This window comes from Manis pentadactyla, chromosome 14, assembly GCF_030020395.1.
Source record: "Manis pentadactyla isolate mManPen7 chromosome 14, mManPen7.hap1, whole genome shotgun sequence".
Taxonomy (NCBI): Eukaryota; Metazoa; Chordata; class Mammalia; order Pholidota; family Manidae; genus Manis; species Manis pentadactyla.
In genome coordinates this window covers 64,521,160-64,537,264 of record NC_080032.1, presented here as the reverse complement: position 1 = coordinate 64,537,264, position 16,105 = coordinate 64,521,160, and the positions used below count along the sequence as shown (strand labels likewise).

At 54.1% G+C, this 16,105-nt stretch overlaps 2 protein-coding genes across 4 annotated transcripts; one reads left to right on the top strand and one right to left on the bottom strand.

The window, feature by feature from the left end:
* Nucleotides 1–212: 212 nt before the first annotated feature.
* On the bottom strand, nt 213–12,935 carry USP5 (ubiquitin specific peptidase 5). 2 transcript variants are annotated; one of them, XM_036909989.2, is made up of 20 exons: nt 12,672–12,935; nt 9,779–9,904; nt 9,468–9,534; nt 9,160–9,293; nt 8,858–9,003; nt 8,406–8,590; nt 7,865–7,959; nt 7,016–7,209; nt 6,218–6,289; nt 5,830–5,917; nt 5,576–5,701; nt 4,954–5,107; nt 4,451–4,625; nt 3,743–3,831; nt 3,036–3,227; nt 2,420–2,563; nt 2,199–2,344; nt 1,827–1,980; nt 1,479–1,563; nt 213–861 (listed from the first exon to the last, which is right to left on the bottom strand). In XM_036909989.2, the coding sequence occupies exons 1-20, from the start codon at nt 12,780–12,782 to the stop codon at nt 768–770; spliced, it is 2,577 nt and encodes an 858-aa protein (XP_036765884.1). In that variant the 5' UTR covers nt 12,783–12,935; the 3' UTR covers nt 213–767. The 2 variants fall into 2 exon arrangements, with proteins under 2 accessions (XP_036765884.1, XP_036765885.1); XM_036909990.2 differs by having other exon boundaries at nt 3,105–3,227.
* Nucleotides 12,936–13,047: 112 nt separating this feature from the next.
* Nucleotides 13,048–15,792, top strand: CDCA3 (cell division cycle associated 3). Of its 2 annotated transcripts, none has more exons than XM_057492485.1 (6): nt 13,048–13,731; nt 14,010–14,119; nt 14,383–14,512; nt 14,796–15,089; nt 15,221–15,324; nt 15,437–15,792. In XM_057492485.1, the coding sequence occupies exons 3-6, from the start codon at nt 14,494–14,496 to the stop codon at nt 15,593–15,595; spliced, it is 576 nt and encodes a 191-aa protein (XP_057348468.1). In that variant the 5' UTR covers nt 13,048–13,731; nt 14,010–14,119; nt 14,383–14,493; the 3' UTR covers nt 15,596–15,792. The 2 variants fall into 2 exon arrangements, with proteins under 2 accessions (XP_057348468.1, XP_036765902.2); XM_036910007.2 differs by having other exon boundaries at nt 13,945–14,119.
* Nucleotides 15,793–16,105: the final 313 nt, after the last annotated feature.

Sequence of the window (16,105 nt, the reverse complement as noted above, 5' to 3'; positions counted from 1 at the left end):
CTCAACTTTCCTCTACTGCCCCAGTGCTCTTTGACTCATCTCCACTTAATTTCCCAAGAGCTCTAGAACTCGGGAAAAGTAAGGAACTGCCAGGTGGAGGAATGGGAGGCTGGCAGGGAGGGAAAATGGGGGCGGGGCTGGGCATCCTCAGAAGCTGGTCCCCATGCTGTCCCCAGTGAAGGTCAGTCCAGGGTACTAAACGAGACACAATCTAGCCACTGTACTTTTATTCACATCGTGTATTTTGGCATTTTCCAGAGAACAGGGAAGAGACGGGGTGGGAGAAGGACTGAGGCAGGAGGGTGACGGGGATCCCCATCCCTCACATGCCTCCTTGTCTGACTACACACGCAAGGAGCAAACACAAAGGGGGACTGGAGGCATGGGTGCCTCTCCTCGGGAAGAGGCTGCATGGAGCTGCGCCCACACACACACACACAGACGGGCCCCCTCCACACCAGGGGCTGGCAGGATTACAGAGAAGCAGAGCACTGTGGGGTCAGTGGGTGGGAAAGCAACAAAGTCTCCTCATAGACAGGTGGCCAGCCCCCCCCACTCCCTTCCGGCCCTGTCCCCAAAGTCTCTGAGTGCACCCCGTTCCCTGCTTTGCTTGGCCATTCTCCTGTGGCCTCTAGCTTCTTCCCTGCTGCTGGAGACAGAAAGAAAAAGGGTACAGAGCAGGGAGCTGACATCCATCCTGCAGCCGCTATCCCTCATGCCAAGTGGTCTGTCCCCTGCCCCCAGTGGTAAGGGGTCAGGGCAGGCTCTTAGCTGGCCACTCTCTGGTAGAAGTAGATGTAGCCCAGGTCCTTGGGTGGCTTCTCAGAGGCACACACTTTCTGGTCATTGTAGATCACCCACCTGGGGAAGTGGGGGGAAAGTGGAAAAGGATGAGCAAACTGGGTGCTGCACAGTGCAGCCAGTCTGACAGCTCCTGGGATTGGTCCTAGTGATTCTGGGGCAGAGGCTCCCTCCATTCTCGGTTCAGCCCCCAAACCTACAGTCCCACTGCTACATGTCTGACGGGAGCCTCCCAATATCATGTCCCCTGCTTGGTGTCTCCAGATCCTCTGGTACCTCTACAGCGACCCCTCAACCCTGTTCCTGGTAGGCAGGGATCAGCAAACTTTTTCTGTAAAGGGCCAGACAGTAAATATTGCAGGCTTTACAGGCCATCTAGTCTCTGACTGCTCAACTTCCATTACAGGGTAAAAACAGCTACACATGATACATAAATGAGTTAAGTGTAGTTATGTTCATTAACACTTTATTTTTTGTTTATAAAACAGGTAGCCAGAGTAAGACCTTGGGCTGCAGTTTGCAGATCCCTGCTGTCAGGTTTTCTGTCACTTCCTGGTGTATCTGTGCCCTGCCATCAGCAGCCCCTTCACCTTCTTCCATAGTATTGAGGACTTCCAGGATGCCCCTGCTCATTCCCACCACTCCCCCATTTAAAATGCACACAGCCAGCCCCTCACCTGCCTTCCTTCTTGATGTGGCAGACGTAGTGACCACACATGGTAGAGGTGCCCATGTGACTAATGAAGGCAAAGAGTTGATATTCTAGGGAAGGAGAGAGAGGGCGGAGAAGATGAGAGGAATCCTGGAGTGACAGCCCAGAGACAGACCTAACAACTCAAAGTCAGGACATGAGTTTCAGGGAATCAGGCACATATTGGGCCAAAAGTTTGTCTCAGGCTCCTAGAACCCCCCCTTCAGAAGTGACATCAGTGGAAAGAAGCCCATGCACTCCCTTGAGGGAAAGAGAGCTGCCTCGGAGTGAGGATCTAGTGTAGTGGACTGCTCTGTTTCCCAGGGACACTCACTTCCAGGGCCATCCCGGACTTTAGGTCCCACTGGCACAGACTCAGAGATTGAGTCAGCAGCTGAGCGGCCCTCTGAGATGTCCATGGCAGCTTCTGCATCTAGGTCATCAATATGACTGAAGATCCAGTCCACAGCCCGTTCTAAACTATTGTTCTTGGAGAGGAGGGAAGCATTGTTACTTTTTCCAAGTTGAAGGGCAAGAACACCAACAGTGGAAGCCCCAACTCCTTCTTCACTGCCACAAAATGGTGGTGCCCCAGCCTTGGCCAGACCACACTGGCTGTTTCTGGCCTTGCTCACAAAGGATGGTGCTCACTCCCGCCCCCTTCTTCCCCCCCAGGCCCATGCCCTGAGCTGGGGGCAACCCGTACCGTGGCCCGCAGAGCTTTCAGAGCCTGGTCCCGGGAGAAGCCCATGGAGACGATGGTGGTCACACAGTCCTCTGGTGGGGGGTCAGTGGCTGCACTTGTGGAGCCAGGCCCACTGGCGCCAGGCAGGATGAGGGGGTTTGCAAAATCTGTGGGTGTGAAGGGGTTGAAGCGTTTAGGGGAGGGCAGTGGCCCTGCCCGCCCTGCTCACCACCGCTGCCTACCTGGATCGTCCATGTGTGACATGACCCAATTCATGGCAGCCTCGGCCCCACTGTTGCCCGTGTAGTAGACAGCTTTGCGGCAGGCGTCCATAGGGAAGCCCATCTCCACCAGCTGGACGATGACCGATTCATCCAACATGGGTGCTGCGGTAGGAGCAGGTGGGTGCTGTGACTTGGGTCCTTAGGTCACCATCTGCTGCTCCTCCCTCACAAAGTCCAGCCCCCACCCCCCATACCATGCAGACCTTATTCCAGAACTAAAGTGAAGCACAACATAATGTGGGTCCAGCTGTTATCCTACAGATACAGACTGAAGCCAAAGGTCCCCCATGGGTCCCCTGCCTGGCCCATCCTCAACAGGACGGGCCCCATTTCTGGAGCGTGAATCCTGCTCCTGCCCCAACCATGAGAGAACAAGGGCAGAGAGGCCACCGGCCAGTGCTGCTGCCATGCCCACAGAGAGGTGGCTGGGAGCACTTAGCTGGTCCTCACAGAGGGGGCAGAAGGGATTTGAAAGGGAGGACAGGAGAAATAAAAAGCACAGGGGCAAAGGGAGCAGACAGAGAGGACCCCCACCAGCCAAGGAGAGAGACAGGCAGGAAGAAGAGTCACTAACATGTCGGAGAGGAGAAGTGAGGGGAGCAGAAGGAGTCTTCGTCTTCGTTGCCATAGAAACCAAGGCTACCTTTGGGCTCATCCGGAGTGACCAGGGGTGGGGCAATGTCAGGCAGTTCCTCCTCCCCAGGCTGCAGCCCTGTGCCCCTCAACTGGGAGATGTCTAGCTCCTCTGGCATCTCAATGGACACATCTGGAATCGGAATGGCAAGGTCGCCTAGCAGCTCCCTGAGGCCCTTCCTGGGAGAGCACTTTGGGAACCCCAAGCCCCTGCCCCGTGTCTTGGCACTGCTCCATGAGGAGGAGCTGCTCAGGGCAGTACCAACCTTAGGGGTCCCAAGGTAACAAGAGCAACTGTGGGCCTGGGGGCCAGGAGACCTGCAGCCCTAGATCTACCACGAATGAGCCATGGACAAGGAAGAGGGCTTCCAACTTGCACAACAGAATGATTTTATACCTCTGTGGATCTCAACAGAATCTTGCCAATTGTAGAAATAAAACTATGAAAATCATTTTTGGTTGTAAATCGTAACTATAAAATAAAGTGCTTTCCAAACTAGACACGTTTTGAAACATCTAAGGTAATGTTTTCCCCTTTCGGAGGAAAGCTAAACACTAGTTTACGTTCTGGCATCTGACTCCCTGTCAGGCTCCTTATATTTCTAGCATTTCCTGCTTCACCTGCCTCCCTTGTCCCAGCCACCATACCCAGTTTCTTGGGCACCCAGTCTAAGCCGAACGTGAACTTCTTGATCTGGATGACCAGGTAGTCAGGGAATGAGGCAAATCGTGTAGTCCTATGGAAGAGAGAATGTCCTGGTACCCAGAGAATCCCAAGGCTCTCCACTCCTGAAACCCCTACCCTGGGGTTCAGCCTCTCACAGGCAGAAGATCTAATAACCCAGAAGATACTCCATATTCTTATCTTGCCCTGAGCAGGCCTCAGAGCATCTGCAGACAAAGAGCAGAAGCCAGGAGGCTGTCTCGGGGGGCAGGAGCAAAGGGGCTGAAATCCCTTGACCCCAAAGTACCCTTTCAGATCTCAAGCACATGCCAACAGAAGAGTTAGGCAAAAAGTGGGGCTGTTTGCTGGAAATCCAAATTCTGCCCACAGCTGGTACTAGGTACCTGTGCTCTGCCAGGACTGAGGGAGTGAGTGGAGAGAAGCTGTACCAAAAAGTGACCCTGACCACAAGGAAGCCGAGGGAGCTGGGGGCAGGACAAGCTAACTAGAATCATCCGCACCCACTGCTGCTGGGGCCCCTTGGCACCGTCAGGGCCCGATTACCAGCCCCAGCTGATGCAACCCCAAGATGCCAACCACAGAGGGACGAGCCAGTGAGAGAGGCAGAGTGTCTCTGGTGCCACCCCGTCCCAGCCCCAGAAGCGGAGGCCCCGGCCAACAGGACTACTCACTTGACAGCAACCGACTTGGCTTGCAGGGCTGTGCTCCAGAAATCATCCACCTGCTCAGGGGCCCCGTAGGCCTCCAGGCAGGAGCTGAAGGGCACCTGGGCCCGGACCAGTTCTGGCAGTGGCAGCTTCTCCTCTTCGGCCTGCCGCTTCTTCTCCTCATACTCCAGAAGCTCGCCTGGAGACAGAAGGGGCGGGTGGAGCCTTGAGCGGGTGCAGCCCCTTTCCCCACTTAGCCTCGCCCTACTGGCTGTGTCCTCCGCTACTTCAGCTCCTCCGCGCTCCCCAACCACCTGACACAGGTCTGTATGTGGTCTTGCCTCTCTCAACACAGGTCTGCCCAAAAGCTGTGGGCAGGGCTAACCCTACCTGCCCCCGATGGCCTGGCATCAGACCTCTGGCTGGGGGGCAGAGCAGACTGTGGGCTCTGCTCCCTACATGGTACCCACACACTCCTCAACCTCAGACTCCAACCACACCCAGGCCCTGCTGAGTGCACAACTGACCTTTGTTGAGGGCTGCATCCATGGGCACAGGCAGCTGCATGATGTAGTCCACTCGCTGAGTGTACTTCACCTTCTCTGTGGCCAGGCACTTGATCTTTTCCTCCACCAAGAAGCGGAACACTTCATTAGGATTTTCAGAGCTCCGGCAATTCCTCTGTGGGCAAAAAGGCAGAGTGAGGAGATCTGGGCAGCCAGGAAATGAGGCAGGGGCCAAAAAAGTTCACTGAGAGCCAAGGAGAGGGGAGTGCAAGGGAGACTACCGCTAAGAGGCATGGGATGCAAGAGCAGAGCAGAAGCCTTCCCTAGTTAACACCCCATCTCAGTGCTGTGGGCCGGGGCTCGAATAGGCGTGTATTTTTCTTTGCAGGCAGTGAGTATCCTCATGTCACTTTCTCTGGGTGTACCCTTCACTGGCTGCAAGCCTGCCAAGGGTCAGGACCACTGCCTGGCTTTACTCTTCTCACGTGCAACTGCTACTCAGGAAAGGCTCAGTGCACGCAAATGTCAGGCTACAGGAGTGGGGCTGACAAGGGAGGAATGGGCAAGAGGGAGAAGGGGGTGAACTGCGGGCAGGTGCAAGGGCTGTGCAGAGGGCCCTTCCTTGCCACCCTCCAGCCCTTACCTCCACCATGTTGATAAGGTGAAGGAAGAACTCCTGGGCATCCTGCTGCCGGTTGGTGGAGAACTCAGGGTGGCCCTTGCCAATGAGGGCCTTGAACATCCGAGGGGCAATGCCATCTTGAACTTCCTAGGCAGAGCCAGGGCAGAGACTCAGCCGGGGCTCAAGAGGCCACCGAGTGGCCTTTTTTAGACATCTCCCAGACCTCAGTTTCCCCCTAATTCCAGAGCCTGAAAGGAACAGAGTCCCAGGCTCACCTTTTGTTCTGGCACCTGCTCCCCATCGCCTGACTCTGGTGCTGGCTTGGAATACTCCCCCGAGAGAAGGCCATGGCCCAGCTTGGCCCTGCGTTAACATCCGAGAGAACCGTTTGACTTCAGTCAGCTAATGATTATCAGACATCTATCTCTACCTTTTCCTCCCCTCATAGCCCTCCTTAGACAACTCTCTAAACTGTGAAAAAACTTAAGATGCCACAGGAATACAACTCAAGGCAGACAGCAAGCCCAGAGGCAACCATCTCAAAGTTTCTAACTGGCCAGAGACGACACTGCTGCCCTCTCCAGGTGGTCATGGAGGAGGAGGAAGGCATATACAGGCTGCAAGGCTGTCAGCAGCCTCTGTACACAGGCCCTGGCTACATACACCTGCGTGCTGAAGTCCTGGGTGGGGTCCGCCGGGGCATTCTGGAAGATCTTCTCCAGTTTATCCACATACCTAAAAGTCAAGGGAAGGATCATCGCAGGGCTTTGGCCTAGGCTTGGAGGAAAAGGGGAGGAGTAATTGTCTACTAGCTCAGGAAACAGACTCCCTCCGGCGTGGGGAGTTCCATAGTTGAACCTTGGGTCCCTTTCTTTCCAGCAACTGCCCTTCCCCCTGTCTCATTTCTATCAGCGTGCAGGGTACTGTGAGGGTTCCTTTCCCCGCTTGCTGGGAGAACCAGGGGAAGGGAGAAGACAGCCTGGGAGGAGGATAAATACAGCGGCATTTTACTGAGCAGAACTTGTTGATACACTGTTTCCACATATGCATCAGGTTCCTTCCCAATGAAACGGAAACTCCTTGATGCTCAGAATTTGCCTGTCCCGGTGTCCCAGGCCCTCCCCTCTCTAGTTCTACACGTCCATGTGAGGTGCCCATCTGATGTCACTGGCCTAAAATAAAGCCCACCAGCTTGCCCTTGGGTCAGGCAGGAGGCCACGGAGAGCCCTGGGATTTGGGGTTCTGCTCTAGCAGAGGGATTTGTGTGGCTGCCGGGTGGCAGTGGGGCAGTTCTTTGACTTGTTCCCTCTCAGGACGCCAGCTGTGGTGCAACAGGAACAAGGACTGAGGTAGAACAGAGGCACTGAGGGAGGCTGAAGGAGGGCTGTGCCGAGAGGCTGGCAACCAGGGGGGAGCTGGGGTGTCTGGGGTACAGGGTCATGGGGAGAGGGCACCACTCACTTCCTCTGAAAGTCGGGGATGCTAAAGAGCACCTGGACCACCGAGTTGAGGTAGCAGCTGTTACCCAAGTTCCGGATGCCTGTGTAGCCAGGCCCGAACAGGGGCTTCAGGGGCACCCCCGACTCCTGGATCAGCTCCCACTCGCCAATCCGCTGGTTCATGTCTATCTCCAACTCAGTCATCGTCTTGTCCGTCTGCCGGGGAAGGGGCACTTCAGACGGGGTGAGACACTCAGCCCTCTATTTTTCACACTGATCCTTCACAGCATCTAGACGATACCCAGCTGGAGCCCAGTATTTGTAGAATTATGGACTCTACATGGGAGGCACACAGGCCATCATCTAGTTCAAGTTCTAGAAGGCCACAAGCAATTGCCCCACAGGCCTGTTATATCATCAGCCTCTGCCTGAATGAGAGAATGAAATGAATGCAATTCCCCCTTCCTGAAGGGTTTTTCTTATTCCAAAGTTAGCCCTTTTCACCCCTTAGGTCCCCACTCAAGCAGTTTCCCCAGCGAAGCTTCTGGATGGGGCCAGGTGCCCCTGCTGTAAACTGCCACCATACCCTGTCTTTCGCACAGCGCCCATTTGTGTGAGCATATGATTAACACCTGCTTTTCCATCTAGAACATAAGTCTACGGAAGCAAGGACCACAGCTGTCTATTCACATGGCGACAAGCACATGGAAGGTACTCAGTAATATTCAGTGGACCAATGAATGATGCGAGGCAGTTTTCCAAAGGGAGCCCATGTGTCTTGAAGACTGGGATAATTGTGGCAACTTTCCTCTCAAATGTGCTGCCTCTGCAAGGAAGAAGGGCCTGATGGGGCAGGAATGAGGATTCTCACCTTCTGCATCTTCAGCATGTCTATGCCAAAGTGGGACAGGTGCTCGGCCAGGCTGGGGTCCAGGACCATGTCGTCCTCATCATATGAATACACATCTAGGCAAGGGCAGGAGTAGTGTCAGAAGGGGTAGCTCAGGACTGGCCTGACCACCAATCTAACCCCCTACCCTGGGGGGCCTTGGTCAGACAGAAAGGCAAGCCTGTATGGGGAACCTTGATATTGGCTCCCTTGAGTGTCAGTGAGGTCACAAGCCTTTTGGGGGTTGTCAGGGAAGATGGGTGAAAGGTGGGGTTGGAAGTAATTGTGACTCCAGCAGCATAAGGTGCCAGAGTCAGATGGGTTAGGAAGGATACTCACTACACAGATAAGGATGGCAAACTCTAGGAAAGGGAGTGGGATTTGGGGGGTTAGCAAGGCTTTAGTCTAATTTCTAACATTTTCATTGCTTCTCAAGAAAACGTATTCACGTGTTATTCATGTCACATAAAATGCGTAACAAGGGCACACTCTGGCAGGGGGGTGGGTGGGAGGAGGGGCGTACCGGCTCCGTCAGGGGTGATGGTGCCCAGTTTGACAGCCAGCGGGTAGCCTGTCTCCCTGTAGTGCTCCACGGCATGGTTGTTGCCCCCACTACCGTCAAAATAGCGCCGGCCACAGAGGATGGAGCCATCTGTCAGGTTGAGCCACAGGTTCTCTCTCATGTCACACTTGGAACACTTCCAGCCACTAACCCAGGAAGAAGGAAATTAGCTGAAACACGAGTCAGGGGTATATGGGAGTGGCAGAGAGAGGGGCCTCTGTGGGTCCCCTGCCATCCAAGACCTTTCTCATCTCATCTCCTCTCCTCTGGACGTCCCCTTGCTCAGTTCACTTCCCCCAAGTCTCCCTCATGGGCCTGCTCCCACCTTGCTCTCCCCAGATCCCCCAGGGGGGTGTGGCCTCTTTGCCCCTGCTTTGGGGGCTGCACCTCGAGGTGGAGGGGCCAGGCCTCACCAGGGAGGGATTCGAGCAGGGCTGTCCAGCTGTTTGAGGTTGAAGGCATGCTTAGACACCTGCCGTACTTCCCCATCCCAGGCCTGCACCTCCAGCTTGCGGGAGGCCGAGTCGGCCGACAGTAGCGCCTCCACCACACAGGTCACCTGGGGGAAGCAGAGGGTCAGAGATGGTACCCGAAGCCCAGCCCCAAACGCCGCTCTGGCCTCTGGGTCTTCAGCCTTCTCAGTGCTTGCCCAATACATCATTGCTCTGGCCCCACCTGCCTAGAATCTTTGGCAGGGGTGGGAAGGTATTCATACCCGATCTCTGACAATGTCCGGCAGTCCCCCCAACCCATCCCGGGCAATTTCCAAGTAATCTGGCAAAATGACAATCTTCACATCCTCATCGTATTCAAACTTCTCCTCGCTGAGGTCAAAGCCACCCTCGACACCTGGTGGGACAGGGAATAAGAGGGAGAGTAGGACAACCACCACCAGTCAATGTCCCTCCTCTGATATAGCACTCCACCTAGTCCCCTGCAGGGCTCTGGGGCCACTGGTCAGGCCCGACCCTTTGGGGAAATGAGAAGACCACTCAGGAAGAAGAGGGCTGCAGAAATGCTCACCAATGGCCAGCCGGGTGGGCTTCTTCCGCGGGGGGTCTCCAGTGCCTGAAGTGGTGTCCTCCTCTTTCTTCAATAAGGCCAGATGGGCAGGGTCAGCAATAAGCACCAGGGAAGGGACACATGGAGAGAATGGGCAGGATGGAGTGGGTTAACCTCGGAAGAGACTGGAGCCAAAAAACATGTGCCAAGTTTTAATGACACCAACAGAAATAGGTTACAGAGGGGAACTGAGGCCCACAGACGTTCAGAATGAAACAGACTCATATGGGGGCCCTGTGGGATGTGCCTGAATGTCCCCAGACCAGTCCTACCGGGCGCCGGGTTCGCCGGAGGTGCAGGTAGACTCGCTGGCCCGTCTTGTTGAAATGTCTCTCCACGTACTGTTTTCCGAAGCCCAGGAATGTGTTCATACAGATGTAGAGGCCACCCTCAGACTCCTGCAGGACAGGACGCAGGGGATGAAACTCAGGGAGGATGAAGCCAGGCCAGTGGGGAAACCAGTACCTGGGGTCGGAGACTGCTAGTTTCCAGAAGCAAGGTTCTGTTCTCTACCTTTGCACGGCTGCTTGGCAAGTCACAGATGTAGCCTTTTGGGACCTGGTCTGTGGCTAAGATTCTCCCCAACCTCCTATGATTTTAGTCAACCATAAGGACACGAGGGGCTGGGCAACACCTATTGGTCACCATTCCTCTTTGTTCTCATTCTTTCTCTGGGCTTTGGAGCCCTCCAACCAATGGCATAGAACTCCCTTTTCCTCTCTCCTGGAGCCAAGAGATCCAGAAGTAAGCGGGGATCAAATACCGAGGGCTTCCAGTGCCAGAGACTACATTCAGAAGGAAAAAGGATCCTTCGCTAGGGAAGACCTGTGTGCCAGACACTGACCCTAAACCAGGACACCATGACAATCTACCTGATCTCCAGGATTCAGAAAGCCTTCCAGACTGAAGGAGCTGAGATTCCAGCACTGGAACAGTACATCTAACCCTGATTTTGATTTTATCATACTCCACTAGGTAGTCAAACTAGTCCACACTGGCTCTTCTTCCGCCACTCCTGCTGCACTCTGGCCCCAGGGGAACAATGCCTTGTTTGGGACTCAAAGCCAAACCTAGACCCAGTCTGGCTGGGTTATGAAGTCCAGCGTTCTCCAGCCCCTATCCTGCCACCTCCTCTGACGAATAACGGAAGCTCCAATAAAGCCAATCAACCTTGAACCTCAATACCATCCTCTTTCTAGAACAATCTAGCAGTCCCTGCGGAGATAGATGGGACACATATACCCCAAGAAGACAACAGGGAAAGACAAGTGTCCACCTAAATCACAGCTGGGGAGGGAGGATGGGCTTCTCCCAAACTGAGCAAATCTACCAGTGTCTTCGTAAACTGAGTGATGGAGAAGGTGGAGGAGGAAACTGGAGACAACAAGAGAGTCCTCACTCAGATATAAGCAACCACAGGCATCTTCTTCCTGGAATAAAAGCCTCAGTGGCCTTGAAAAATTCTCTAATGATACTAAAAATAGGGCACTAGCTAAGGCAGTTCTTGATCCCACAGATTGCTCTGTACCACTCCCTAGAACAGCATGAATTACAATGTTCATGAGCAAAGAGCATCTCTCATCAGGGAGGACAAATAAGCTCTCTTTCTACCATGGACCCAATTTGGAGATAACCAAACATGCCAGAAGTTGGTCAGCCAAGCAACTAGGCCACACTGGAGATCCTGACTTGGGGTGAGAGACAGAAAGTGTAAAGATTACAAAAACCCCTTTTGGATTATTCAAAGCAGTTACTAAAGAGAGAGACAGGAGTGTAAAGAGGGAGCCACTGACTACCATCTGTTGGTAATTAAGAAACACCTTCCCTCCTGATAAAAATGGTGCTTCACCAAACCATGCACTTGATAAACTGGGAGGCAGGTGGGAGCTCTGCAGTGATTAAATCCACTGTTGAAAATAAAAGATGCTGGTTTCACCAAGGATGGGGAACCTGGAGCTCTGCTCCAGGCTGTCCTCTTTGAGCTCTGCCGAAGCCAGGCTTCAGAGAAGCAGCATGTCGTCTGAGGCCCAGATCAAAGCTCAGCAAATGAAGCAAACCACAAATCACAGTGATGATCCTGAACTAGGTCTTAGATCCTGCTTATATCCTCAGCACCAGCGATGCATTAGTGAAGCCTTTCCACTCTGACTTGCAGTTTTCCCAGCCAGGAGCTGGTCTGGCTGAACACCCTGGGCAGGGCCCAGTAGCGGCTGGAGGGGAGGTCTGGTGAAGGGGGTGGATCCCAACTAAGCTGCTGCCCTCTCCGTTCAGGCTCTGGCCTGGCTGCAGGCTGGTTTCTGCTAAGAAGTTGACACAGGAAGGCAGAACTGCACGAAGGGAGGTACCTAGTGGAGCCTGCAAAACGTGAAGCATGGTGTGAGTGGAGGCTTTGTCTAACTAGTCAAGAATGGGAGCGGGATGGGAAAAGGGCCTTAGCATCTTCCACTTTAGAAACCACACCTCTGGGAACCCTTTAAAAAGGGTCCCCTTAGCACTCTGTGATGGGCACGATAAAAGGGGGGTGCTTCAGCCATAGTTTAACTCAAAGGGGAAGACTAGGGCTTTCCTCTCCCCTTCTCCCCCTACCCCGCACCACGAATGACCCACCTCTTCGCCCCCAGTCCATACTGACAATAGGTGGAGTCTCTCTAACCCGGCCTGTCTCAGAACGGGCATTCTTCGTGGTCACTTCGAGACTACTAGGAGCCTAGGAAATACAGCAGTCCCCACCCTCCAAGACCAGCCCCGGCCCAGAACAGTGGGGGGTCGCCCCATCCCTCCCACACGAGACTACAAAACCCGGAGAGCCACGCGCTACAGACAAGGCCAACTCCCAGGCTTTCGCAGGGGACTACTTGGGAGATGTAGTCTGGCAACTGGGTTGAGCCTCTACATTAGAACGGCAGTGAGCGCGGTAAGAGACTACAATCCCCACAGTGCTCCTTGAGACGGGGAACGAGTAAGACGGTCGCGGTGGCTTCCGGGGGCGGTAGTCACACTACAGTTCCAGCTAATTAAAAGCAACGGCAGGGAGTAAACGTGGGAGACTACAAGACCCATGGTGCAACGCAGGGAGGCGGTAGCCCAAGCCTTGCAGGCCCCGGCAGAATGACCAGGGCGATGGAAGGAAGTCGTGCTCGCTGCGGGCGTAGGGGACGGGCTTACCGGCGTATCGAAGGAGAAGGCGCACTCGTCTTTGTGGACCCGGTCTCCAGCCTTAGGGACCCGGATCGTCGGCAACACTGAGAGCAGCGCCTCCTCACTCAGCTCCGCCATGACACCGGCAACAGCTCCTCCACACACAGCGGCTCACACCGGTCCTAGTCCCCCACCCCCCTCTTCTCTTGCCGGCCAATGAGCACTACTCATTGGGGGCATGCGCCGAAGGGAAGACGCGCGAGAACGGCAGTCGGACCGAGCCTGCCTACTAGCGCTCCGCCCTGTGCCCTACTCTTGGTTAACACCAATGAAAAGCTCTCCAAATGCAGTCGACGGTCGAAAGAACCAATCCCACTCTCCCAGGGCAGAGCGCAGGTGGAGCCGCGAAGTGGGCCCCGGAGTTTTGGTTGCTCAAACTCTCGGACCCCTACAGTCCCTTCGCGTGCTTTCTATTGAAGAGCAGAAACTGACGGTTGTTTAAACCAATCAATCCCAGAAACCCTGGGTCTGTCCAATCGGAAAATAGAAGGGCAGTTGTATTCTTGGTATTTGAAAAGGGCCATCCAGTGAGGCGGAGCTTGAGAAGGTGCCGAGTGATTGATAACTCTATCAACCAATAAGGATCACCATCCCTCTCGCCTCAGAAAAATCTTGTCCGTCTCCAGCTGGATCGTGATCATAATAGTGTAAAAATTCAAGATTCTTTTTTAAATAAAATAACTTGGTTTGGAAACTGAAGGTCTCAAAAACGAAGACTGGCACTCCTCAAAGTCTCACGATGGACAACTTGCAGCCCGATACGGAACAAAAGTTCCTTCACCAAGGCGGCGTCACTCCCGGACAAGCCAAGCCAAACCGCTGCCCCTTGCCCTTTAGTCCCTATGATAGACGTCCTCCCAGCCCAATGGCTACCTTCAATGGAGGCGGGTCTCACATAGCGGACCTATAGGGGCCTGCGTTGACTCAACCAATAGGATCAAGACGGGGGCGTGGCGGGAGGTTTGAAACTCAGCTTTGGGAGTTGAGGTTCGAGCGGCTGTGCACCCAAAGGCGGCATTGGGGCCCGGTAAGTGATTTGAATAAGCTAGTGAATAGATTAGAAGGCCCGGCAGGCTCGGAATGAACCACCTTGCCAGCTGCATCAGTCATTATCCCCGCAGAGGCCTCTGGCCCGGAGGTCAGGAGGTTTCTCAGCTGGGAGCTGGGAAGATCGGGTGGTCTGGCGTCAAAGGTCGGACACGGTCGCGGGAGAGTCTGAGACCTGAGTCGATTCTCACAGGCATCCCTTCCTCACCCGGGCCGGGCCCTGCCCCACCCTATTCCTCCTGATTGAGATGGGCTCAGCCAAGAGCGTCCCAGTCACTCCAGCGCGGCCTCCGCCGCACAACAAGCATCTGGCTCGAGTGGCGGACCCCCGTTCACCTAGTGCTGGTATCCTGCGCACTCCTATCCAGGTACTCTGATCCACGGTGGAGGAGGCAGAGAAGCTAACTGTCTGAATTCTTGGGCCTCTGCCTAACCTGATTGTGGGAGAGCCCTCACGCCCTCCTCCCTCTTCTACGTTGAGGCCTTGTTGTCCACATTCTCAATCCGGGTGGAGTAGGCTCAGTATCTGAGAGCCTTGGTAATTCCTGCCTGGAATATCAGCCTGAGGCTAGAGACCTGGGAGGGTAGTAGAGTCAGGATCCAGACTTGTTCTAGCCTTTGGTCCTGATAGGTGGAGAGCTCTCCACAGCCAAACCTACCAGCAGAGAAGCAGCTGGAGAGTCCTAATCAGGCTCAGGACTCAGATCCCCGCTCCCCTACCCTTGGCATTGCACGGACACCTATGAAGACCAGCAGTGGAGGTAAGTGTTGGGCCCAGGGAATTCTGATCAGGCTGTCACCTAGCATCCTTGGGTGGGTCAAATGAAGCCATTCTTTCAGGGCTCCTTAAAGGGGCCTCCGCACTCCTGCTTTGAACCCATCTCACTCTTTTCTCAACATTTTGCTCCTTTTCACCTTGATTTCTCTCTTCCCAATCCTTTAAAGACCCAGGAGGGCATGAATCTTAAGGCTCCTCTATTTTTTCTTCCTTTCTGAATGCCTTGTTTCAGAGGGTCACTGTCTTACCTCACTTCTCCCCTCTAGAACCCCCAAGCCCATTGGTGAAACAGCTGAGTGAAGTACTTGAGACCGAAGCCCCCAGATCGAATCTTCCCCCAGAGCCTGTTCTGCCACTAGAGGCACCTTCATCTTCTGAATTGGACTTGCCTCTGGGCACCCAGTTTTCCCTTGAGGACCAGATGCCACCTTGGAGCCAGACTGAGCTCCCCACCAATCAGGCATTTTCCAGGGAGGAAACAGGACAGCCCGCAGAAAACCCCATGGCCAGCCAGGGCTCAGATACGTCCTTGAGAGACCCTGAGACTCCCCGATCTTCAGGTACAGAATTTAAGGGCAAGGTATAGGGAAGAGACATTGTGATAATATTCTGGGATGATGTCCATGGATGAACATAATAAACTGTAATCCTCTAATTGTGGCTCCTTGCTTTAACCCCTTACCCTCCCTAGGTTCTAAGCATAATAGACGGAAGCCAAATGGCAAGGTACCAGGGAGATCTCCCCTCACCATCCTGCAGGATGACAATTCTCCAGGGACTCTGGCACCACGACAGGTAAAGGAGAGAAGCTGAAAGCTAGGAAAGCCAATGTGAAGGGTGGGAGGCCCTCCCACCTGAGGGGCCCTCTCTGAAACTCCTTCCCCACATCACACACTGCCTTTTGCAGGGTAAGTGGCCTTCTTCCCTGAGTGAAAATGTTAGGGAACTAAAAGAAGGAGCCACTCTGGGAACTGGACGACTGCTGAGAACTGGAGGATGGGCATGGGAGCCAGGCCAGGACCATGACAAGGAGAATCAGCAGTTACCCAGCTTGGTAGAGAACTAGGCTGGGCTGGCCTGGCGGGGCTCACCAGGGGTTACACAGGATATGCTGTGCCCTCTCACCACTTCTTTCCCCAAGAGACTGGAAAGGGTCGCTTGCTTGACTCCCCTAAACTACCAAATCTGGGACTGAAAACTTCCTTCGGCTTTGTGTTTTGTGTGTTTTTTCTTTTTTATATTAAAGGAAGTGATTTTAAATAATGTTTTTAAATGTTATACCTAAACCTTGGACGGGTCTTCTGGATGTAGAACGGTGGCCTGGGGAGCTTGCGTTCCCTGGCCTGAGTGTCCCCCCACTGATACTCCACACCTTGTTTACACACCTCCCTTAAATCCTGGTGTGCCCCAGGGCTCTAGCCTTGGCCTTTTCCTCTTGCTAGGTGTTCACTTCTAGGGTTTTAACTATCACTTAACTTATATTCTGGTAACTTCCAGGTCTCTTGTTCTAACCCTGACCTTTATCCAGCTCCCCACAGGTACTTCAGAGTCAGGCAGTCTAAAGTTGAAATGGTGA